The following is a 27,245-nucleotide window of genomic DNA, read 5'->3' on the forward strand; positions in this document are numbered from 1 at the left end:
CAAAACATACACATTTCAAGAAGCAATTTTATCTCTGTGGAGACTGATTTATCTCCTACGTTCAAAGGCAATTCAATTGTGGTTTGTTTTGTTTTGTTTTGTTTTTTTGTTACTTATTTGTTTTGTCCATTTTGTTGATTTTTTTTTTTAAAGTAAGCTTCTAAACAGCCATCAGAGACTTTGGTGAATACAATTGACATTTATTTCTTTTATGCTGGATATCATTAATACAAACAAGTCTGTCTTGGAGAAAAAGTTAGCATTCACTAAGAAAGGGATTCTGTTTGCAATGTAACATGTTTTTTTTCTGTATTTTCAAAGGCCACTAGAAAGTGACAAACCAGGACAGTGTTTCTTTCAACATAAGGCTGAGCAACCAAAGGAAGGATCAAGGATTTGGTTCATGCATTATATTATTTGTAGATTTGATTTTGGAGGAAAATTGCATTTATGCTTTATTAGTTCCCATCTGTTTATGTTGGCCAGGATCCAGAACACAGTGCAACTAGTTCCATCGTCCTCCCTCAAGTGGATTTTGGGTTCTTGTTTCTCTGACAGCATCCTGCACGGTCTCATGGCAAACCATGTTAGAAACTGTGGGGGACTTTGGAAAGCAAATTGTGATAAGGCATAGGTATCTCCTGTTCAAAGGAAGTTCTACTCGCATGCCCAAGTTCTTAGGTGTACCTAAAGTAGCACTTTGGATGACAGGCATTATATGTCTCCATTACCTCCACTCAAGATGCTTCTTGTCACAGAGGAATTACCCCACAGACTGCTTCAAAGATGGTGTTATAGCTACCTAGATGTAAGATACTAACCACTTCCTGATATCACAAAGGATGCATCCACACTGCAATAATAATCCAGGTTGACACCACTTTAACTGCCATGGCTCCATCCTATGGATTCTGAAAATTGTACTTTGTGTGGCATAAGAGCTCTCTGACAGAGAAGGCTAAATGACTCTCAAAACTACAATTTCCAGATTTCCATAGCATTGAGCCAAGGCAGATAATGTGGTGTCAACCTGGACTATTTCTGCAGTGTAGATGCAGCCAAAGTGAATGAGTGTGTGCATGCCAGCCCCCAAGGGCCCACTGCTGAAATTTGCTTTACAAGGCAAAGTGAAACATTCCTAATATTGGCAGTGCAGACCTGACAAACTAAATGAAAAAACAATAACAACCGTTTATAGTGGGATTTGGACCAGCATCTGAGGAAATCTGTGGGTTGTAGATTGCACGCCATTGGCAGGTTTTATTTTTATTGATTTGATCATTTGTACATATAGCGCTGTGTACATTTACAGTGCTATAAAAATAAACTGTAATAATAATTACAAGTGTATGGATGTGTATGTATGCATACACGCAAACACACTCACACAGACTCATAGTCAGACCATACATTGGCTATAACAATGCTCTGTAATTCCTGTTGTCTTGACGTTTATGCTGAAACAAAGCATAAATGATGACATTCAGAGAGGAACAATGAGGTCAAGTTGGAAGCAGGATCTAACAGCCAAGCAAACTTGAGACATTTCTGGTACCATGTCTTGCATGATATATTTTATCTGGCTTTGCCATCTTAAGCCACATTAATGCTAGCCATAAGATACGCTTAATGGTTTTTAATCATGGGGGGGGGGGGCATTTTCAATTTATATTGAAAGTGTCACCTTTTGTAAATCACAATTAAAATTGGGCATTGATTATTCAGAATGTTTAACTTGCTATTTGCATAAATATAAAGAAACAGTTGTATTAAATTGCAGTCTGGCCCAAATATATGTGTGTGTGTGTGTGTGTGTGTGTGTGTGTGTGTGTGTGTGTGTGTGTGTCCATTCAGGGACTAATTCTCTATTCCTTCCAAGGGAAAGTGGGTGGGGAGAATCAAAACATTTACTGTGCAAAAATCAAATAGCTGATGGCAAAACATATCAAGTGACTCAACAGAAACGCATACTGAAGACAGTCCTTAATCAGTGTGGCTTTAAATACAGCCATAAAATATGAAGACATGTTTTAAATAATTGCTGCTCTTCTGAAGAGGGTTTAAACAAAGGAAACCCCATTGTGTTCTTGGATATCAATAAAATGATACAAGTCATTACACTATATAAAACTATTAGACACGTTTCTTTTGCCTAAAGTTTTATTCAAAAAACTAACTTCCTTTTTTGGCAGAATGAAAGGTTTGATTTTTGTTCAGATCAGTAAAATATTGGTACATAAAAATCCTGAAGGAACTGAGAATTCAGATTCTAAATCAAAAAAGATTTAACAAGTCCAGTTTTTACATATTCTATGTACCTTGTTTGAAAACTGTCAGCATATTTCTTATGAAGGAGTCCTAGCTAGGGTAACAGATCTTAAAGAAGTTGTAAAACTGTGACTTTATAATATGAAATAACACCTTTTTTCTTTCTTTTTGAGAAATGATAGGTTGGATCCAGACTGAGGCATGTTTAGAGTAGAGCCGCTGTAGTTAATGGGATATTAGACACAAGGATTTCAGTGGGTCTAATGCTAAGCAGAATTCAGTTTGGAATAGACCCATTGAAATGTCTGGGTTCTGCCCATTATATTTAATGTAGCTCCCTGGGAAAATCTTTGAGGGCAGGCAAGGGAGAGGGGAAAAATAAACCTCAAAAGAACTGGAGATGTTTCAGATAAGCATCCACTCTTTTAAGGGCTTATCAAAATAGACTCACACCTCCAAATCTTTTGAGAGTGACCAATCCATATTAAACAGACATTAATACTGGAAGGAATTTTCCAGAGTGAGTGGTTTCAAGACTGAAGCTACTTCCAACTATCTTTCCTTTCTTCAGCAGAGGACTCCTTTAACAAACTTCTAGCCAAACTCAGGACCCTATAATCCCTTGCATGCTAGTAAGCATTGGAGAAGGTTATGCTGCTGAGCTGTTTGTAAAGCATCTCTATAAGGATCCTGGAGAGGAGAATTGATCTCCCCATCATGTGTTAAGGCAGGGGATGCAGGACTTCCATTAAAAACCTCAAACAGGCACATTTTTTCTGAATCTTTAGATTGATCTAGCTTCACTGCCATAATCAAAAAATTGCTACATTTAAAAAAAAATGAAGTCTCATGGCCCTGAATGACCAGCAGATGTGGTATGGCATAAGTATAGTTCTGTATGTGAAATAAGCATGGATTGTAATACATCAAAGATTAAACCATGATAAATTCTCCTCTCTCTAAGGTGCCACAAGAAGTTTGGTCATTTTGGAGACTAACATGACTACCTTCTCTGGGAATTGCTTCAGGAACCAGTTTGCAAAACATTTTCAGTGGAAGAAGCCAATTCAGCATTGTCCTTTTGCAGTGTGGCAACAGCTTCAGATAGTTTAGTGCAGAGGTACATAACATATGGCCCCAGAGGCTACAGACAGACTACTGCTATGTTTTGTTCAGTCAGCAGGGCCTATGGGCACCCAAAGGCACCTGGAAATTCTGCCACCTCTGGTTCACTCCTCAGTTCCCAACACAACAAACCATGGCAAAGGGGTGGTGCTCATACTGCTTCTTCCCTGCTAGTGCCCTATTTTGGTACCGGGCACCAATGAAAGGCCCTTTTCCTTCCTCAATGCTTTGCATGAATAGAGTCCATCCATAGCAAAGGACAGTGCTGGACTCTTATCTCTTCGACACTCTCACTAGCTACCAACTCTCAAAACCAACTAAACTGGGCACCTAGCTGATTTGGTACCCTGTGGCACAGGAAGCAATCAATCTTGGATCTCATATGATGTTTGTTTTACTTACTGCTAGAGCTTATGTGACCAGCTTGTGCCCAAACAGCTCCTAATCTGCAAAGTTAAATTTGAATTGAATCTCAGTGTAACTGGTGATCTGTTGAAAATGAGCAAATAATTTCCCCTTTGATTTCAGATGTGGATCTTAGGGTTATTTTCAACAATTTCTTTTGCCTCACATAGGCACATGGAACATTGTGCCAAACTGTTTGTCCTCAGGTACAAAAGAGGAGAGAGTAAAAGAAGAAGGGAATGGTCACACAAACATTTGTAGATCAGTTTTCTTTCCAACCAGCCATGAGCAACCAGCACGCCAAAACTGAAGATGTACATGCCATGTAAGCTTTGGAAATTTGAAAACTTACTTGTGTTACCTAGATTCAAATTTTATTAAATTGATATGGTGATTGAACGTTTTACCTGAAGGCTTCTACATGGGAAAAGCATCCCTATGTAGACTTCCATGGGAGCTGTACAGTTCCAGCTACCATGGAAACCTATGGGTTTAAGGTTTCTTCCAGCTGACATCAATGCTCAACGTATAGATGGAGTGGGGGAGCTGAGTGGCTGTGGACCTCCAACATTTTAAACATCAAGAGAGATTTAGCATGTTTTTCATATTAGTTACAATTTACCACTTTTTGAGAAAACAAATTTCACTTTGGAAAATATACAACTACTGTACTCCAGTTTCTACATATATTCTATTTCAATGTACATAAGGCTTCAGTTATTTGGAATTCCTTCTTTTCATGTTCATTCAAACTTAAAAGACAGAGGGTATGTGCTAGTGTTAAGTGTGGTTACAAATAAACATAAATTAATGTCCAGGAATTAAAATGGCACTAACTGTCCATGTCTGTCTTTTATTTATATGTTCAATACCCATAGATGGAGCATATATGACTGTCAGATTAGAATCATGTATGTAGAAAGAACATTAGCCCCAGAAATAGCCACAATGAATGATAACCTGGTTCAGGATTGTTTTAAAGCTTACTGAATTCTTGGAATCAGTGCACCAGTAAGGAAACACATTTTCCAATGTGTTTTAAATTCATCATGTGTTCCACGCTGCAGTATTTGATGCTAAACCACTCTATAGTTACACAAAGAAGCAAGTTATTTACATTGGTGCTTTGTCATTTGAACTGATCAAAAAAATTTTTCCTCAATGCCCCTTCCTTAAAATAAAACCCAACCGGTATGGTCCATTTTGGAATCAGTCATCCTGTCACAATGCACATTAAAGAGAGACATTCAACAGAGGAGTGCTAAGCACTGAGAACTGTTCCTGTTCCCATCACATGGCTAGGAGAACTGGAGATAGCTAGTCAGTCCAAAAGCAAGATGGCTGTGTGAAACACAAGGCTACCACATCTTGCAAGCCACAGGAAATGTCAACAAAACGGATTCTTTGTTTGCTCTGCTTTTTATGGGAGATTCAGTTAAGGTCACTAGAATTTCATTAATGAAAAAAAAAAGGAAGTAATACGCAGTTCACCTAGCTAAAAGAATAACAATCCAATCATTTCATGGGTCAGTGGGGGATACTTTCTTTTATCCTTCCTTGTAGTTTGATTTCTGCAGTTGCATTCTAGGTGATTCCAGTGGTGTCAACCGGCGTGGTGTGTTTAGTAAGTGCCTCTTGGTTCCTTGTGTCAGTGACGATCATAAGCAGCAGCTGCTGCAGGTGGTGCTGCTCCCCGGGCTGCAGCACTGTAATAGTAAGGAGAGCCTGGAAGAGAAGAGACACCATGGTGTAAAAGCTCCAGGGATTCTACTCAGTTAACAAAGTAGTCAGAGAAAGAACTATTGAACTCTGACAATCTCTACAGCTCCCAGCAATGAGGCTATACCTAGGAAACCTAACAGACCAGTTATTACATATTATTCAGATCAGTGTGTTTGCCCAAAGATTCACTGTGCCAGAAATACCTACTGCATAGACAATTCACTTATTGAAACAAAACCAGATACCAGGGGTTGTGTATCAATAACCTACTCTCCCAAAATATTTTGCATCCTAACCTGAAACAGTGCTAGGGAGGAATGTAGCCCTCCCTGGGCCTGCCTTCTTGGCAGGGTATGGGCTTGAAATCCGGGAAGGTTTCAGTACCTTGGAAATGGTATGGATGGGGATTCCCTTATGGGACCTGGGGTGGGGAGTGCAGCAGAAATGGCAGGCCCAGGCAGGGGCTTATGCATTCCTGGCACACACACCCAAGAAGAGTGATTTTTAAATTTATTTTTATCCCACCTTTTTCCCAAGTTGGGACCCAAGGTGGCTTACAACATAGGTTTCCTGCCTGGAAGGACTCTCATTTGGGCAAGTCCCCATTGCTCCAGTTCCATTCTCTGGTGGAGGCCAGAAGTTGGTCTCATCAGGCAGCAGGAAGGCTGGCCAGTGCCCGGATCTGATGCCATGCATATGCCAACTAATTGCAGCCGTAATCAATAATTACTTACTTGCTAATTAGCTTACTTGCTGTTCACCGCTATGATCTTTGGAATAGCGGTATATAAATAAAACAAATTATTATTAATTAATTATTAATAAATAGTTGCGGCCATTTTCAACCCAAAATTGTGCATGTGTCTTTGTTTGGCGGAGCAGACTCGCCCCTGGACATGCAACAGTAATTTTTAATTAAAAAGCTAACCACATACCACTGTTTTACCACAGTTGCACTGTGTTAATCCCATTTTTGCCAGGACCTTATTGCATGACACAATAACTCTTCTAGTACTGTACTAGTGTTGAGTCATTTGGAAATCATTTCTTTTCACACTGGAAATAATCCCATTAGGGATCCCACTATCCTGCTATGGTTTAATAACCACTTCGGGAGCGAATGTCTTGTTCTACTTCATTGCAATATTGGAAGCATAGTGGATATGGTTCATTGTTCACTGGGGATTCCTGGGGATCTCTAGCACGGAAACCCAAGACTACTGGAAGAACACTGGGATTCCCAAGAGTTTCCAAGAGAACCAGGGTACTCCATTCTCCATTCTCTGACTTTGTTTTTACATTAATAATTTTTTTTACAAAAAATAGTAAAGGAAGTAGCCCAATACTGCAATTCTGAGGTAATCCTATTAAGGATTACTACCCAGAGAAACCACAGGGTTCAGGAAAAGTTAAAAGAATAAATATATTTATGTTTAAAAATAATGTACAAAAGTAGAATGAGACAAGTGTTAATTCATGGGGAAAAGCATGGTGGGGGGGGGGGAATGATGGTAGTGTTCAATGTGTTCTTACCTTCCTGATCTAAATGGGGAATGGGGAGAGGGGTTCCAAAGACAGCATCATTATGCAACTGTTCAAGTACACGTTTCTGGTTTTTGTTTTTTAAAAACCCCAATCATGGAGCAGAAATGGGAGGAAATAGGGTGGTGTAAATGGTATTGTCATATTTCAACTGTGCAAAAGCAAACATTGGAACTAACAGCACTGATGTGCATATGTGATGATGGTGCAAAAGAGTATATTGCCATTCTGCTACCTTTCCAAGTTCAAGAGCAGTGATTTTCAAGCAGAATGACCCAAAACAACTGACTAGTGTGAGATAAGCAGTAATTTAGACCACTGATTTAAATCCAATTTCCCTTTCGTATTTCAGTGTTCTTAAATAAAACTTCATTTTAGTTGCTTGATACAATCATTCAAACTTATTGATTTACAACTAAAAACATTATACTACCAAGGAAAATATACTTCACTATTACTAAAGACTTTATATTCCCAAAGATGATAGCTATATAAAGTATATTTTGCAATTTTCAGAAATAAGGCATTTTTATTTTATTTTATTGACAATCTACTCTTTTTCTCATGATTTGTGTCAAATTCCATCAGGATGTAAGCTAAAAATTCATTTTTCTCCCTCTCCCCAGCTCACACCTTCTGATATTGAAAAATGGATTATTTATTTGTGTACAAACAGAAAGACACTGAGCAAGATAAATTACTGTACATAATGCAGTCCAGAACTTCTCAGAAGAAAGGACAAGGACAAGGAATTGTCAGAATGTGGGTTTTTGCTCATTTCCTGGGAAGTTCTTTTTTGAGGGGGGGCTGGAATACAGAATTTCTATAATTATAATTGTAGCATCATAATATAATTATAATTATAACTATAAATGTAATATCAGAAACTTTTATGACTTTACTGAGAAAAAATGTCCTTAGATACACTGATTTAACATGGGGAAGGTCTCTTCCTCCCAAAAGCGGAAGCATTCAGAGAAAAAAGAATTGCATGGAGAAACGATTGAAGTAAACTGAGGACACAATGGGAAAGTGGGATGTTTAAAAAAAAGTTGAAAAAGTAGGACAACAAGGGCTTAATATATAATGGGTTCAGGAATTTCTTGGGCTACACTAACTATTGATGACCCATTACACAAATGCTGTCTGCCTTAGGTGATATTAGGTGATACTTAGGTGTCAACCTAGTATTAGCATGTATATTGGAACTCATCTTGGATGGCTGAGAATCAAAAGTCAAGTGCAGGGCCAGTGCACAACTTTTCAGGCATGCACATAAGTTCTGAATATCTTCATTCTCAACAACAGCATATGGACACTATGTTGGAAAGTTTAGGAATGAAAAATGCTATTTTAAACAATTTTTGTTAGAAATAAAATGTTTTACCAGCAGCCAATTGGTCTTATCAGTATTTATTAGCTTTTCTCTGGATGTAGTTTTTATTGTTTCTTTAGAATGTGCGCAGAAGCTAAAAAAAAGTAATGGGTTTTATTAGCCTGAACTTATTCCAAGACTACGGATGGGTGTTTGTTTGATAGAGGAGAATTCTTATACTGCACTAATTTGAATGCTTATTCAGGAATGCTGCAACCAGCAGGAAGGGAAAGGAGATCAATCATGCAAGCAATAAAATAAACTTGCACATATTTGGCAAGGAAGGCCTTCCTCCAGGTGATGAGAGAGGATTTTGGGCATACAAGGGGAGGAAGAGTAATATAGCAAAACCTTTGACTGCATAGATCACGAAAGGCTATGGAACGTCCTTAAAGACATGGGAGTGCCAACACATCTGATAGTCCTAATGAGAAATCTGTACTCAGGATAAGAGGCTACTGTCAAGACAGAACAAAGAAAAACAGAATGGTTCCCAATTAGCCAAGCAGACAGGGCTGCATCTTATCACCCTACCTATTCAACCTATATGCAAACATATTGTAAGGAAAGCAGGCTTGGACATGGAAGAGGGAAGAGTGAAAATAGGAGGTAGAAATATCAACAATCTGAGATATAATGACACCATAAAGCTAGCAGAGAACCTCACAGACCTGGAACAACTACTAAGGAAGATCAAAGAAGAAAGTGCAAAGGCAGGTTTACTGGTGAACATAAAACAAACATAATGACCACAGAGAACTTACACACATTCAAACTAGACAATGAGGAAATAGAAATAGTAAAAGAGTTCTCATATCTGGGATCAAACATTAATCAGAATGGGGACTGCAACCAGGAAATCAGAAGAAGATTAAGAATGGGGAGGGCGGCTATGAAAGAACTAGAAAAGATCCTAAAATGCAAAGACATACAACTCAGCACAAAAATCAGAATTATACAGGCCATTGCATTCCCTATTACTATGTACGCATGTGAGAGCTGGACAGTCAAGAAAGAAGATAGGAGGAAAATCAACTAATTTGAGATGTGGTGCTGGAGAAGAGTGCTGAGGATTCCATGGACAGCCAAAGGGACAAACAAATGGGTCCTAGAGCAGATCAAGTCAGAAATATCCATAGAAACCACAACACTTAGGAGTTTATCACATTGGGCCAGGAACGTGTCCAATGCGTTCTAAAAAGGGGGCATTCTGGGAACGTGATGGGCCCCAGAATGCATCTTACCGCACGGAGGAACGTCGCAGCTGCTGCCGGGCATTCTAATTGCATCCCCGATCTGTTCCAGGGGGCACGATTTCCGAGAACTGAAAGCGTTCTCAGAAATCGCGCCCCCTGGAACGGATTGCGGACGCGATTGGAACGCCCAGCGGCAGCTGCGGTGTTCCTCTGTGTGGTAAGATGCGTTCTGGGGCCCATCACATTCCCAGAATGCCCCCTTTTTAGAACGCATTGGACACGTTCGTGGCCCAATGCAATAAACTCCTTAGACTGTCATACTTTGGACACATCACGAGAAGGAATGAATAATTGAAACAGACAATAATGTTAGGAAAGGTGGAGGGAAGTACAAAGAGAAGAAGGCCACATGCTAGATGGATGGAATTCTATATCTGCTACTCAGTTCAGTACGTTTAATTAAGTACAGTAATTTCACTGGCAGAAGGGACATCTCCATCAAACCATGCAGCTGATGCCCAAGAAAGTAGGCTGAGGAGGGAGCTATAGTGCTGGCAATATTGTCAAAATCACGACTAAGGAACAATTATAAATAATAAGCAGATACAAATGAGTAACTGTTCTGTTTCCACAATTGCTCTTTACAATGTTGGCACTGTTACCACAATTGCAATTCTTTCCAGCCTACTTTGTGGGGAACCAACGTCATGAGAAGAAGGAGCCCCATTCTGGTGACACATACTCAGGTGAAAAACATGTCTGACAGGTTTAGGGGAGGGAGTCAGGCCAGAAGAAGTTACTTAATTAAATATACTTAACTAAGGACTTTCTCACACAACCCCTATTCTTGCCGCAGTTGCGTTAATGAAAGGGAATGCATACATACTGGTTTGTTAGCACTTCCTATTGCACATGAATAGTAAAAGATAATCAAAAAATAGATTCAGCTTAAATATTCCAAAAAGATCTTAAGCCTCCACCATTTATAAAATTCGATATAATATATACCAATTTAAAAAATGGCTTTTAACAGGAAGTATAATTTGTTTTCCAGCTTCAGAATTTATTTTCCTTGATAATCAGGACAGCCTGAAAGAAAGTATCTTAGGAAAGCCTTTGAGTTGTGAGCGCTGAGTCTTCTTGTTAGTCACATAGATATAAAAATCCTTAACTAACAACCACAATTACAGTCATTCATAAGTCCAGTCAGGTCAGGATCGATGCTAATAGAAATATCAACAATATCTAGGTGGATAAACAAGCAGTATCAAATGAGCATATAGAGCATCCAGAGAGAAGTTCCTAGAGACAGGCAAACAAGATTAGTTGATACAAACACAGTTTCAGGCGGCAAGCATGTAGGCACTCAAGATATAATCAAACAAGTTTCAAGAGAGTGAGGAAAGAAAAAATAATCAAGAGAGCAAAAACAACATCACAAAAGGGCCACAGAATTATTTGATACAGGCCAGTCCAAATTCTCTGACAGTCTTGTTAATGAGCATAGCCAGCCAGGCTGGAAACTGGCCAGTGAAGAACTGATGCGTCTGGTGAAACAGAAATACCAGGACAGAATGTTAGGACCAAAACACTAATTCCTGTCTGTCTGCTGTATTTTTCCCTTCCATATAGGAAAACCATGGGTGGTTTGATTACAGCCCTTTCCCCTTCAATCTAGCTTTCTATATGCAGTTAGGCCCGGTACAGACGGGCAGGAAGCGCCGTAACTGGGCTGAAACAAGGGCTCAGGAGCATGCAACAACTGCACGCTCCTGAACCCTAGCATGCAGTGGCGGCACCATCATGGCAGCCTCCGGTCCACACGGGGGTCACCATGATAGTGCAGTGTCTGCACGTTGCAGACAGGAAGTGGCATCATGGCAAAACAGAAGCCACTCTAGGCAGCTTCTTTTTGGCAGCGCATCGGTGCTGCATGGTGTGGCTGCTGTGACACCGAAGAGAGGGAAAGACAGGCGGCATGGAGCTGCCCATCTGTCGAGCCCCTTAGTTTTTGCCATTAGCAAATACACTATCCATTACCTGCATTTTTAACTGGAATGAACCTGGGTGGACTGCATAACAGGTTTTCAGGAAATTAGGACCTGTCTTCCAAAAGCAGACCATCAGCATTCATAACAATAGATTTGACAGAGTTTACTAAATCCTTCATAGTTTAAATGGAATAGGATGAAATAGGCCAAAGATCATTGAAGTGAATGTGAATATGTATTCTCTATGTGGTTTGGTATTTGTTTGCTTGCTTTAAAAATAATACTCAGAACTCTTTCAAAAGGTTGTTTCCAAATAAAATAGTATGCATCCTCTCCATACAGAAAAAACAATGAAATTACTCAACAGCAACACTCTTCCATGTCATGGAGGCATCTACTGACAGCTTTAAAGGAAGAGAAACAGGGAGAAATCAATACTGAAGTGACAGTTATCATGGAGAAGTCACAAAGTTCAAGACATGTGTAAGGGACCAATATTTCAAACAGATGAGCATTTGGAAGGAAACTAGAGGCACCACTGTACAGCACTGATGAAAAAAGACTTTCTATATAATACTTAAAGGCAGGCAATTGGCACATATTTCAAAATAGGAAGGACCTTTGTCAGATAACTTGCTTGCCATAGTAGGAGCAAAAGTAAATAAGTAACATCTTTCCTAGCATTTCAAACTGATAGATGCTTATTCAGAATGTCCTGCAAATGCCTTGGCTGAACTGCAACCTCAGAAGGCAATGGATCAGTACAATACTTGTTTCAGGGGGGGGGGGCAATTCTGTTAATCAGATGCAGAAAAAACAAGGAAGTTCTTGTGGTCTCTTAAATATTAGCACACAGATTGTGGCATAGAACCTTGCGTTCTGTTTGTAAGATGTTATGCAGAGTCATCTCAAGCTCTGGCACAGTGTCACCAGACTATACACTGCAATACTTATTATTACTGCATTGCATAATAATAATTTGGCCAAGAGCAATGAATGACATAGTGGTATGAGTGTTGCACTACGACTCTGGAGACCAGGGTTCAATTCCCAGCTTGGCTATGAAACCCACAGGGTGACTTTGGACAAGTCACACCCTCCCAGCCTCAGGGGAAGCCAATGGCAAATCTTCTCTGCACAAATCTTGCCAAGAAAATCCCATGATAATTTGCCTTAGGGTTGTCTTAACTTGGAAATGACATAAAGGCACACAACAACAACTTGCATCTTAAGAGGCACCTTAGGAAAATCTAGCCTCCTCCCCCTTAGGGTCAGAAATAAGTCAGAAATTACTTGAAGGCACACAGAACAATACATAAGGAACTAGACACTGGACACATGCCTTCTTCCTATCCAGATGTAAACATCATCTGTGAAATGGCTCTAACAGTCCCTACATCAATGTGGCATTTCAACTAATTTTGGACTTTGCTGAAAGGCAATACTCTGATTACAGCCCACCAGAAGCATTATGAAGTGACTCAGGTGTTGAACAGAAGTAATATACTGGGTGCTGCAGCACAACTACTATTTATTTTATATTCATTTGATTTGAGAATCACAGAATCATAGAGTTGGAAGAGACCGCAAGGGCCATCCAGTCCAACCCACTGTCACACAGGAAAACAGAATCAAAGCACCCTGGACAGATGGCCATCTAGCCTCTGTTTAAAAACCTACAAAGAAGGAGAATTCAACACACTCCAAGGAAGTGTGTTCCACTATAGAACAGCTTTTACTGTCAGAAAGTTCTTCCTAATATTGAAGTGGAATCTCTTTGCCTGTTGTTTGAATCCATGGTTCCATGTCCTAGTCTCTGGAGCAGCAGAAAACAAGCTTGCTCCATCCTCAATATGACACCCCTTCAAATATTTAAACAGAGCTATCATATCACCTCTTAACCTTCTCTTCTCCAGGCTAAACATACCCAGGTCCCCAAGTCTTTCCTTATGGGGCATGGTTTCCAGACCCTTGTACTATTCCAAAAAAAAGTGTTACTAAAGTCTTCTGCATGTTCCAAACCGTTGCACACCTTACTGTAGGTAAGGTGGGCTGTCCTTACATCTTTTATTGGATAAGGTGGACTCCATCAAAACACTTGGCAGACATTGGTGCGTTCCGGACAAGCCCTATGGGGCGCCGTCGTTACGCGCGAGGGGTGGCGCTTCCTGATGCACCTTGCCCCTCACGCATAATGACTACGTAAAAATGGTGGTGCCACATACAGATGGGCACCGCTATTTTGACGTCGCGGACGCACAGCGTCCGGACATCGCACACCGGAACTGGTGCCGCAAGTGCGCACCTCGTGCCTTGCGGCGCCTCTTCCAGGTCGCAGGAAGAAGCGCCATTTTGGTGCTTCTTTGTTGCTGCGCCCAGGAACCGCGCGGTTTGGCTGCTGTGGTTCCCGGACGCAGCAACCGGCAGTGGCATGAAACTGCCCGTTTTGGGCAGTCTGTAACGCGCCACTGTCTCTAAATTTAGATTTATTAAGATATTTATTGCCCACCTTATATCAACTGATCTCAAGGTAGTCCAAGTAGCCAAAATATTCATGAGAAACCTTAAAAATTTAAGACAATAGAAAAAAACTATTTAAAATTATTTTAAACCCTTAAGAAAAGTGAATATTAGGTCCAATGTGGTATAATGGTTTGAGCATTGGACTATGATTCTGGAGACCATGGTTTGAATCCCACTGCCCTGTATATAGTATATACTGTATATACTATGACAAGGCACTATAACCAAGGGCTTATCTACACTATGGAAAAAAACAGATCCCACTCAAATTTGGCACAAATCTGGTATGATAAACCACATGATATACTGTTCTATGCATACCAAACTTAAAGTATACCACCTTACTTTGGGTTTAAAAATGCAGTTTTATCTGGAATTTGCAGGAAACTTGTGTTTCCTGTAGTGCAGACAACAGATTCCCCCTTGGACTCCTGGAGTGGGGGGTGGTGGCAGGACAGATCACTGTCTGGCAGCCATTGCCATTTACCTTAATGCCCGAGAGAGTTCCTGGTGCAGAAAGGCTACAGAAATCTTTTCCCCTCCTTAGTGCCACTGTGATCTGGCACCTCATTTCTGACATGAGAGTACGCAACTTTGTGCCAGCAGCACCAGCATCTAGAGGGAAAAACCATTCTGTAACCAACCTGGGCCAAAACCTGGCCTGGATATTGAGGTAAATGACAGCAGCTCCCAGGATGTGATCTGTCCTGACAGATGAAAGGCAATGGTGGCTGAATATGATGGAGGACAGGCAGCAGCAGCAGACCAAAGCAACATCCAGATGCAGGAACATATACAGTATAGACAACTACCCAATGTCCCTGTGGAGAAACAGGTAGTGGGATGGCTCCAGGGCAGGTCCAAGGTAGTACAGGTCAGGGAGTCCATTCAGACTTTTAGCCCTAGTTTAGACTTGCCCCAAGTCAGGACATTATCCTTAAGCTCTGAAAGTTTTGATGAAAACTTTTGGTGCCAACATAAAGCCAGTAGCTGCACCAAATGGGTCTCAAAGTCAAGGGCATTCCATAGATATAGTACCACAATAGAGAGAAAGACACTTCCCCAGCTTGGGTTCCACTGAAAAATTTACTGGTTGAAAGATACAAATATATAAAATAATTCTTTATCATTGTTTTTAGGGAACCCAGATTTGCTGTGAATTAAAGCCACCTGGCTGTATCCAATGTTAGTCCATATAGAGCACACCCATTAAAACAAATGCAATTTGAACTTTACTTCAGTTAACATTGATTTAAATGTGTCTACTCTAGGTAGGCCTAAGATTGGATTTGGTCCACTGTATGCGTAGAAGAGTTGCTTTACAATTGCAGATCCATCCAGGTTCCCACTCAACACAGAACGAGAATTCACCAACGCACCTTCCATAACTGTAACACTATTAGTGTCCTATGCAAATTGGGGGTACGAGAAAAAAATCTTGTGCATGTGGTTGTATGAGGATAAGGTTTAGCATGCTGTATAGCTTGCTCAAAGCTCAGGTTCAAACCCAGAGTGTTTTCACTGTCCCACTATTGTAGGAGTCACTAGGCACCACTGCATGTGAAGGAGTCATAACAGATGGCCACGGATGCTATTATCTACTCACATGAATGGAAGTGACTTTCCAACTTTCCTTTCTTTTTTCTTCAGCTTTCAGACTAGAATACCTGTATGAATTACATTTTGATGCACAAGTTGCTCTGGATAAGGGGCCAGAACTTTTTCAGCAACACTTGGAAAAAGCAAAACGATCGAACACCTATGTTGACAAGTATTATAGAACTCTTGAACAGGCAACTTTTTCTTTATTCTCCAAACTTGACCTTCCATACCATTTCTTGCAATGTGATGTTTTTAACATAATCTGGCTATTAAAAGACAATTTTTCTCTGTAGCTCCCTGGCAGCCTTTTATATATTTCCTTACTTGGACTTTTCCCCCTCTCGGTTCACACTTGTGTGGTGAAATCAAAAAGGCCTGTATTTAAAGTGAAAAATGAAAACATCACATTGCAAAACATTCACTCTTTTCCCCTGTCATTACACTCTCCTCTAGAATAAACTTGTCCATTCTTCTGTCATTTTTTCCTTTCTAATTCATATTATCATCAATTTATTTCTTGACACAGTCATTTCTGGCTCATACTTGTTCTCTAATCCTTTCATAGAAACCCACAGAAGTACTGATTCTAATCCTAATTGACTGGTTCCAAACCCTTTCACCTCATATGAAGCCATGCCAATATTGTCAATCTTATGACCCTGTCCTCCGTAACAACAGCTATATATATAGCTCAGGTGTATCCAAAGGGGAGCACTGTCAGGCTCACTTACATTTCACAATGTGCGCAAATCACATCAGTTCAGAAGAGGGAACAGTGCATCAAACAAGATCTACCATGATCAACATCAAGTTGAAAGTAATGAGTGAAAATGGTAAAGAAGTTATTACAACAAACCAGCATGAAATTGAATCATTTTTCTTCATTAGACTGTGTTGCTATTATCCACTTTTAGCATGTTTGTATTAAGTAGACTTTAAGCATGCAAGCTTGCTAGGCTTCAGTGACTGAAACCTCTTGGGGTATATGTGTGTGTGTGCGTGTGCGAGAGAGAAAGAGAGCGAGAGAGAGAGAGCATATAAACTAGAGAAGACATTGCCATGTTATGCTAGCACTCCAGACAGTTTTCTTACAGATTTCACAATTGGCGCAAGGATTTCTTGTGTACAAAAGTTGAGCCTTTGAAACCTCTGGAACTATAAAGTGGAGGTACACAAAGACATAATTGCTATTTCTGCACTACTCCGTGTGCCTGGTGCTGTCCAGAAGAGAAATCAAGTCCTTGCTGGAAAGGGGCTGTTGCAATCTAAGACTACAGAAGGGAGAGAACATGCAGGGTAAGAAAAAAAAAGAGAAAAATAGAGGTCACAATGCATATATAATTTCAGTGATTTACATGTATAATTTAAGGATAAATTCAGATGTCTGCATTTGGAACAGCAGGCCTGATTGCTTTAAGGAAAGTCAGAAGCAAACATCTGTTAAGTTTCAGTGACAACTTCGATGAGCCTTTCCATATTGGAATCTGAAACATAAGAGCCAGTGAGTAATATGACACATAGCAGGTGCCAGTCAGGTCATTTACAGAGCCACAGGAAGGCGCTCATATACCACAGTGATTGGTTACAGTCAGCCCTGAATAGTACACACAGAACTATTATGCTGAGATTACTGACATCAGTAATATGATTTATGTCATCTTTAGATGTTCCTATAATTGATGTGCTTATCAGATGAAATTCCAAGTAGAGAAGTTACCAAATGCATATCAAAAGTCTGATTAGATTGTTTTACTTCAATCCATCATTCTGGTTGCTGTAGCCCTCAAGCCTGGCATTCAGAACAGACTGGGAAGTAAACAATGGTATGGGAATTTATCGTACCAGTTAAAAAACTTGGTAGGATACAGGAACTGTGCACTAAAGCATCTCTGGGTATGGAGTAAACATTTCTAAGGAGACAACAAATCAGTAGCAAGGCTATGATGTTCTAAAATAAAAATATGGAATGGAAAATCTGAAAACAGGAATATCTTTCACCCTTAGGAGATTTATTTGCACGTAGGGAAATCTTTTTATGAATTATAAGTTAACTGATATAATGTAATTGCTTAATCTTCAATTTACAAAAAGAAGAAAACATTTGGCTAGACTCCCTTTTCTTCATACTACAGGTTGAATCTCCCTCATCCGAAAGGCTTGTGACCAGAATTGTTTTGGATTTCAGGTTTCTCAGATTTTGGAATATTTGCATAGACATAGTATGTTGGAGATGGGACCAGACTCTACATATGTTTCATAGACACCTTATAAACATAGCCCAAAGGTAATTTTATACATAATATTTGTAATAATTTTATGCATGAAATGAAAGTTTCAGTTCATTGAAACATCAGAAAGCAAAAAGGGTCACTATCTCAGCTACCTATTGTGGACAATTTTGGACTTTGGAGATTTTGGAATTCTGGATAAGGGATACTCAACTTGTATTCTTATTATATGTAAATCAATACTGTATCTTGGTCAGCATGGTCGTATAATTCAAAGACAAGGCTGTGCTAGTCTGGAAAATCAGTATGCAAAGGGATCTTCTAGCACCTTTGCTAGAAGAAAGAAGCTGGTAGCATGAGCTTTCGTAGAGTTGAGTCTACTTCCTCAAATGAATGGGGTGAGATGGAGAGTCCAGAAACAGATCTATATAAACCAGTTATGTGTGAGAATGTCAATTGAAATTCAAAACCTTGTGGGTATGGAGATGAGGTAGCAAGTTCAGTTTCAACTATGGTTGTTGGGGGACAAAGGAAGGAGGAAGAATGTTGCCTAACACCAAGGAGAGTAGATAACCAAATCAATGAGTATTAGAATGTGGTGTAGGAACCAGAGTGGAGACGAAACTGGTCAAGGGCGCCTTCCTGAGGATGAGGGGTTAGAGGATGATGAAATGCATGTAGGAAATCTTTGTCTTTGTTCACCCCACTGTTGATGGACTGGAGCCTGTGGATACATTCCAGTTCTGCTATTTCCAATCTTCTTTTGGACAGAGGGAAACAAAAACAGGGAACAGAAAACTCATGAGGTGAAGTAGTCGTAATAAATTCTACTGTAGGATTTTGAAGAACAGTTTAACAATCTTGAGGGTCAGGTTATGATGGACATCAAGAATATTCACTATATACTTCTCCTCTATAAAAAAGGAGTCCCAACATATCAATATATCCCGCTGGGGGTGGGGGTGGGGAGGGGGGACTGTCAACTATTGTCAGATTTTTCTTTTCTCTTCATAAGACTGAAAAGATCAGTGCCCCTACTCCTTTGCCAAATCTGTTCGTTTTCAGTTAAAAAAAAAAGATTTTATGTGAAATAATGTGTATTTTGCCCCAAAAGCACACTTTTGAACAAATAAAATTTTCACAGATAAGTCCCCAAATGCAAAAAAAAGTCATTTTAAAAATGTACAAAACTCTCATGACAGTGGGAAGAAAACTTTTTAAATTTGTTTTGTTTTATAGTTTTTTGTGGCGTTTTCGGGCTATGTGACCATGTTCTAGAAGAGTTTCTTACTGACGTTTTGCCAGCATCTGTGGTTGGCATCTTCAGAGAATGCTTGCCTGGAAAGGAGTTGGGTATATATGTACTGTGTGACCCTGGGAAGGCAGGAGTGATTTACATGTGTATTGTTCTGTTGCTAATGGCAGGCCTTTGTTTTGTTTTGTTTCTTCATGCAAAAATGTTTTTTAAAATGGTTTTTTAAAATATATATATGCATATAGTGAGGATTGTCATGTTGACAGTAGAAGCAGCATTGCGAGTGACTAATACATATACACTACAAGCTGGTTACTTAAACCAGTTTCACTGCCTTTTTCACCCTCTCTACCCAACTTACTCCCAGAGAGTGCTGTTGCTACATTTTTCTGAATAAATCTGAGCTTCAGGATCTAAGATGTGTTTAGATTTAAAACTAGGTTTAGTTCAGCAAAAAATAATGTTTCCAGAATGCTGAGAACCATTAAACCTTTTGGAAAGATTGTTGTTGTTGTTTACTTCAATGAAATGTTGGTGATGTGATACAGATATTTTTCCCTGTATCATATGATATGGGTGTGTTTCAGTGATTACTTCTTTTTGGTTAGATATATCAATTTTGAATTTGAAAAAAATATTTGGCAAATGTCGACACATTTTTTACTGTTAAATTAATTCCCACAACTAATGGTCAACAGATTGGATCCTGTGTGTTCTTACTGATGCTAAAACACATACTTGAAGGTTGGAAAGATAAATATTTCTTGGTGAGAGACATCATATGCTTGAGCAGAGCTAAGATTTTTCTCTATGATGTGCTTAGGGATGGAAAATTATTTAGTCAACCATTTCCAAGTAAATAGCCCTTATAGCACCTGCCAAGACTTTTTGCAAACATAAGCATACCTCATCTCAAAAATTTGCACATTTGCAATTTTGAGGGGAAAGTGTACACAAAACACTTTATGAAATGTGAACAGCAAAAATTAAGTATAAGTAGAAAAATATGCACAAGTAGTCCAGTCAATAGGAAAATTTTAAAACACGTAGCAATAAAACAGACTTCCAAACTATCCATAAAGTCTCACAGCCTGATAAGAAACAGGGATGGAAAGATAACGTAGATAGGATTTGAAAATGAAATAGAAACAGAGGGATTTTCAGACCTTTGGATATACTAAACTCTTTTAAAATTGCAAAGAGTTTTAAATGAGACAGTTTTTTTAAAATGTGTTGCAGCCCATAGCTCAGTCTGCTACAATCCACTCTACCTCATGACAGTCCTTCTGCTGCATGTGTGGACCAAACCTCTGCTTTTAGCCATTGAATGGAAAATAATCAAGCAATGAGTAATCAAGTAATCTCCATGCAAGGGAGTAACAGCTCCAAGAGCTACCTTCATGCCTTTTATAACCTCACAGCTTGATCCTGAAATCTACTGTGTGGGGCTTTGAATTTCAGAAGCACATTTTGAAACTGGCATTGAGTAGCAACTCTGTTGAAATAAAACAGTAATAGAAAAGATCTTCCAATTTTAGCAACAACACATCCTTCGCTACAGCATAGTAAATGGTAATTTTGCACTGGAAAAAGTAGTGTGACACAGAATGCTGTAACCACTCAATTGCTCCCAAAGGGTTTGGTTAAGGGCAGGAAATGTGATGGGTAGAGCTTAGGTGGCTCAATTACTTAGGGACTCAATTACTTAAAACAAAGAAAGTGGAATTTTAAAAAATGACAAAAATTCAAAATTATTTCTCTGCTAGAGGTTGCCCATAACAACCTTGCCATCCATAAATCTGGAATTCTCTAAGGCACGATATCTCTCTGCTAGAGAGGTGACAATTAATTGGTATTTTACTTACCTCATCCACATAGATTATGCAGGAGAATTCTAATCACCATGTGCTACACACATGTAAGGTCAGGGTGAGGCAGACTTTGACAGTGGTATAAAATGGATGTTGCTTATCCTCCTTGTTAAAATGAGGGAGGGCTGAGTTACTCAGGGATTTGCTATAATGGAAGTCAGGGACCTACAGAGAGATTTTCCAGAACCAATGGAATTCTGCTTTACTGCAAAAGTCAGATGTTGCTAAAACATGGATTGCATGCCCTAAGTCCTAAATTTGTAAGAAAAAGGAAAACAGAATAGGCAAAAGATTGAGGAGAGAGAACTTGGATGCAAGATATTCATTTAGAAGTATAGAAGCTAAATTGCTTTTCTTTAACTGTAATATCATGAATATCGAAGAACGTACAAGAAGAGTCTATCCAGAGTTCAATATGGAGATATGTGTTTTTGTTCTAAGGAAGAATTGTTCATGCATGGTCTCCTCTCCTTTACTTTCTCTCCCCTCCCAAGAGCACATTGTTCTGCAGTAAAACAATGAAACAATACTATGCAGACAGCTAAAGGTGAAGGCAGTTGAACAGCTGAAACTGTTGAAAACACTTTAAGGAACACTCCAACTTCCCATAAGATGTGATTTTATTTTTATTGTCAACTATTAGGTGAAACCTAAGGAGGGAAGAACCTTATCCCACCAGTGCATGATGTTCCCCCCTCCACTGCTTGGAATATACCTTTTTATTTGTCAATCATCTCTCAGTCCATTATGGCCCTTGAGATGATGCTAAATAGACAGAAATGCTTTTAAAATGTATTAAGTAAATAACTAAAACCACTCAGACTTCTCTTTAAAAATAGTTGTAAATGTAATTTTAAAAGCAATTTGTAATTTTAAAAACAATTTGGTTTATTTTAAAAAGGGAAAAAAAGCTCCAAAACAGTCTTAAAAACAGTTAGAGCAAACACTCCTAATTTTAAGATCCAAAGCCAAACAAAATATCGCAGTCTTCATTTCCACAAGAAACTCAAATGGATAGAGTGAGCCTCATGATCTTGGAGCTCCATAACTGGGGTGTGGCTACAGAGAAAGCCCTGTTATATATTCCCACCAGCCTACCCTCATGGGGAGATTTACAGCGCTTTATAAATAAAGGTTAATAATAATAATAAATGGGACATGTAAGAGGACATATGCTGAGGATTTTTTATGTCAGGCAAGCTCATAGGGAAGGAGATTTCCTGGTCCCACGCCATTCTGGCACTTGCTTGGGGCCAGGAAATCTGACACAATTGGGGTCAAGTGGATTTAGCATGGCTTTGAGCTGCTTTGTATATTATTGGGCCCAAACAGACAGGTCAAAATAAAGCTGCTTCAGGTCACTTTGGAGGTATGCTATTTAAATGATGCATGCATCACAAGATGCTGGAAGCCATGTCAAAGCCAGGCTGCAGTTCTAAGGACTGGAGCACAGCTTTGGTGCAGCTTCTGGCCTCTTAAGATGTGTTTCTCATTTAAACAGGATATCTCCAAAGTGACCCAAAGCAGCTTTATTTTGACCTGTCTGTTTGGGCCCATTGCTAACAAAGGTGAAAGTGAGATGAAGATACACACCTTGAAAACTGCTTTGAAAGGCCTCCAACTGTTTAAGAAACTCATGCCTGCATTTCCACATAATACTAAACCTAGCAACATTCTGAATTACTGAGCTCACACACTTTTCCTACAGAGATTTGGAAGAGTCTGCTTGCATTTTGAATTAATTGCCATTCATCACGATGTCTGAATTAAGAAAAACTGTGATCGATCTAAACAATTGTTTGTTGAAACAAACCAGGTTCAAGCCTTGATGTTGGTTGGTTTCAACAAACTAACCAGAGTTTAAGATGACAGATGACTCCAAGATGTAGTTCATTAAGATAGACAGAGACGTTTCCACCACACAGTGTAGAATTAGAGTAAACAAACATTTTGATTACTTAAAAGTAAATTCCACTGAAATTGGAAAGTCTCCTGATCAAAGGAATGGTCAGTCTGTTATTTTAAGTTCAGTTTTTATCTCCTAATATGTAAGAGTTTGAAATGAATAACTTGCCCATGCAATACAGTATAGGAAAAGCTATGTGGCTATACAAGACTTATGCCAGGATGTAATCCCAGAAGGTTTGAAGATAATGATATATAAAGTATAGTACCTTATGCTCTCAAGAAAGTTTGGTATAATGGTATGAACAGTGGACTAGGACTCTAGGGGACCAGTTTTCAAATTCCCATTCAGTCACAGAATCCCTTTTGGTGACCTTGGGCAAGTCATACTTTTTCAGACTCAGAGGGAGGCAATGGCAAACCTCTGAATGTTGTTGTTATGTGCTTTCACATTATTTCCGACTTGTGGTGACCTTAAGGTGATTTTTCTTGGGCTGAGAGTGTGTAGCTCACTCAAAATCACTCAGTGGGTTTCCATGGCTGAGCAGTGAATCGAACCTTGATCCCTCTGAACAGATCTTGCTGAGAAATACTATGATACATTCACCTCATGGTCAACCTAAATCAGAAATTACTTGAAGGCACACAACAACAACAACAACAACAACAACAACAACAACAACAACCTTATGATCAATATAACATTTTCTCTAGTGCCTTTTTAAAAACATTCACTGTTTGCTTCTTAGGCTAAAGTCTTACACATTTCATTGCTGGTATCCTGCCATTACTAGTGGCAGTATTAATGTTTTTGAGGTTGTTCAAATTAATCTATACAGTCTTTTATGTACACTTCTCCCTCTCCCTCCCCTCTCTCTCTAGATGTTAAGAAACTTTATTAAAACAATATTCTTTGTAAAAGTTTGAAATATCAAATATAACATATCATATCAAGACATCAGGGCAGTATTTTAAATACAGTATTCCAATTTTCCTTTTAAATTGATAAACTGTTTAAACAGATAAATTATTATGATCAGCTTCAAATAACCTTAAAATAGACTTGTCCATATGTCACTCTCTTTTGTTGTATAACCAGTGTTTGGATGAACATCCTTGCACACACTTATCCTCATTATAGCCTTTGTTGCAGTTCCATCCTTGCTTTTCTGCCTTTCGCATTGGGCAGCTGCTCCAGCTGTAAAAAAGGTAAGGGAAGCTTACCTAGCAATCCAGGGTTAGGAAATCTCCAGGAGTCATTGTATGTTGAATACTGTGGGTGGCTGTATGGACTTCCAGAAAATTCACTTCCTGAATTGAAGAGAAGAGGAGACACAAGAACGGTAACATATTAAACCATCAAGACTAAGGTTAAATGACACAGAGACTGTTGAAAACACATTGCATTCTCACTGGTGGCCCAACATAGCAAATGAAATGTGAAGGCCTTCCTAGGTGTAACACTATGAGTTCATCTACACTTAGATAGTTTCTGGTATTAAACCTCATGCTGCAGATATATCTGGTGTTCTCTTTCTTGGAAATTTTATTTGTTGTTTTATGTTTTAATTACTGAATTGTTCAGTATCGTTAGCCACCTTAGAAATGCTTATAGAAGGGCAAGAAAAATGTCTGTAATTAAGCAAAACCAAAATAAAACTAAGAATAAATAGAATCTTATTGGCTGGGAGGGGGATACAAATCCAGCACAACTGAAAAAGTAAAACACATAATTCTAGATATATGTCATTAGTTTTGTCCACATTAACTGAAATAAACCTCATTGATGGGTGGGAGGAATAGTGACAAGCGTTCAGAAGAGAACACTATGGGCCTCAAGACTGACGACAAGTTTTTCCAGAACAAAAGAGTATTCCACAGCAATTTCTTCCATTTTGAAGATGCCAAAAAGTGACTGTGAGCCTGATGGTCTGGTTTTTTCTGTGAAATGACCAACACAAGGAAAGGAAACTTATCTGAAAGCATGGATGCGTGCACACACACACACACACACACACACACACACAGATAGTATATTAAAATGTGTTCTCTGTCTGACAGATAATATGGGATCTGAATGCAGGGAAGGGTTAAAAAAAGGCAAAACCTTTTCTTTACAGCTGCAGATATTACCAACTCACTGCCCTTTTTAGACAAACATGATACAGTCCAGAAGGGGGACGGTGACTCTGACACACACACACACACACACACAAGCAGAGAGAAGTTCATTAAGATTCAGCAGAACTGTGGTATGAGGACAGAGAAGCAAACCAATCCTTCTGTGGATTTATAATTATTTGACAACAGAGATCAGATAGGGGGTTGCACATACAATATAACCCACCCCATATAAATGCAGTGCAATGCCTGCACATCAAGAGAAATAGAAGGGAAGTTAAGGTAAGCTCTTGCAAACAGCACTAAGGGAACTCTATGCATCCTGAAGGAGTGTAGTAAGATAAATTCTTGGTGTGTTTTCCAAGAACTGACATGGCCAGAGGATGGAGGGGAAGAAACCATCACAGAATTTAGGGAAAGAACTCCTATTGGATTGGATCCAGATTAAGCTATACTTTCTGCACACAACCATTCCTCCAGACCACTGAAAATGTTACACAGAGGTTGTGTACTGTGTGGGCACAGGAGCCTTCACAGCAGAGCCCTTCCATCTAACCAAAATGATACTTAACACTATCATTTTTAAGAAATCTGCCACACTTAAAATTATACTTTGAAGTTGCAAGTTTAACTTGGATTAAACAATGGATCACTTTAGAAAATAATAGCTATCTAGAGTTGGAATGACATGAACTAAGAGTAGGGCGGCATGGCCATATGTGGTACGGGAAAGTGAAAATAAATGCAGAACTTAAAAAACATATCATAAGAAGATACAACCCCCCTCTGAAGAAGCCTGAGGAAGTAGATATAGGATCCTTGAAGAAGTGAGGGTCACCACATGCATACTGTATCCTTGCCTTTCCTGGCTTCTGAAATCAGCTAGAGGGGGACTGGCCAAGTGGGTAAAAGGAGTGGTGAATGCTTCACTGCAGCAAGGCAAATTTCCATCCTGCCTAAGGGAGGCTGTGGCAAAGCCATTACAGCAAAAGACCACCCTGGATCCCCCCATTCTAGATAACTTTCAGCCAGTTTCTAACATTCCATTCTTGGGCAAGGTTCTGGAGCAAGTGGTGGCCTTCTAGTTCCAGGGATTTCTAGATGAAATGTATTATCTAGATTCATTTCAATCTGGCTTCAGGCCTGGCTATAGTCACCTTGGTGGATGATCTCTGCAGGGAACTGGACAGGGGAGTGTGTGCCTGTTGCTCCTGCTAGATCTCCATGCTCAGCTTCCTATCTAGAACATTTAACAGATGGTTCATTTTCCCAGTGTTTATTACATAGGAGTTGTTTGAAAACAGTGATAAATTTTATGATCACATCGCCACCCAGTTTTCTGCATTCTTTCAATTTTATTATTAACATTCCGAATTTAACTGGATTTATCTAATAATATTTACAACAAAAATTCACAGCACTGGAATATATATATGGGTGGGATAATGTTAGCGGCTGTAGTAATAAAAGAACTAGCCCCAAGATGTTTCTGTATTTTGTCTAGTTACAGCGATGTGCCTTATACATCAGATTAAGAGCTGTGTTCAGACTCCCAAGGAAAGTTATAATTTAGCACAACAAAACTTTGTTCTGTATGTATTCTGTAGAAACTACCCTGGATATGTGTGATAAACATTTGGATGAGAGGCAGATTTGTTTGGTGTTTTAGAAGCCATTTAATATTGATGCTGAAATCTAAATAATTCTGATTAATGTAGGTAAACTTGTTTATAAGTAAGTGCAGATAATACAATATTTTAATAATATGTTTAAATAAATAAATAAATAAATAAATAAATAAATACAGTGTTTATAATAACAGAACCATAAATTAAATACTTTTAATAATGTACTTTAACTTGTTAAAGTGTTTAAAATGCTTTTAGTCTGTTTAAATTATTCTCTATTGCTTTAAATTTCAGTTGATTTTAAATTGTTTTTATTTGTATAAAATTACAAGTAGTCTGTAAATTACTTTAGTTGAGTTATTTTGTTTATAGAAGTCTTTACTTAAAAATTTCCTGCATGGCAGGAAGGGGTTGGACTGGATGGCCCATGCGGTCTCTTCCAACTCTATGATTCTATGATTCTAATTTATACTATTCATTTTTAATTG

General features: G+C 39.0%; 1 protein-coding gene across 1 annotated transcript in view; it reads right to left on the reverse strand.

Moving 5' to 3' along the window:
- Positions 1–1,846: 1,846 nt before the first annotated feature.
- PAX5 (paired box 5) overlaps positions 1,847–27,245 on the reverse strand; it is a 271,976-nt gene continuing 246,577 nt past the window's right edge. Inside the window, exons 9-10 of the mRNA XM_089488734.1 lie at positions 24,233–24,319; positions 1,847–5,523 (exon numbers count right to left, since the gene is read on the reverse strand). Of these exons, the coding sequence (XP_089344860.1) occupies positions 5,447–5,523; positions 24,233–24,319 (164 nt within the window). The 3' untranslated portion in view covers positions 1,847–5,446. The remainder of the gene's footprint in view (positions 5,524–24,232; positions 24,320–27,245) is intronic.

The sequence above is a fragment of the Sceloporus occidentalis genome, unplaced genomic scaffold (genome assembly GCF_023333645.1).
Source record: "Sceloporus occidentalis isolate IW3139 unplaced genomic scaffold, rSceOcc1.0.p SCAF_1, whole genome shotgun sequence".
Classification (NCBI taxonomy): domain Eukaryota; kingdom Metazoa; phylum Chordata; class Lepidosauria; order Squamata; family Phrynosomatidae; genus Sceloporus; species Sceloporus occidentalis.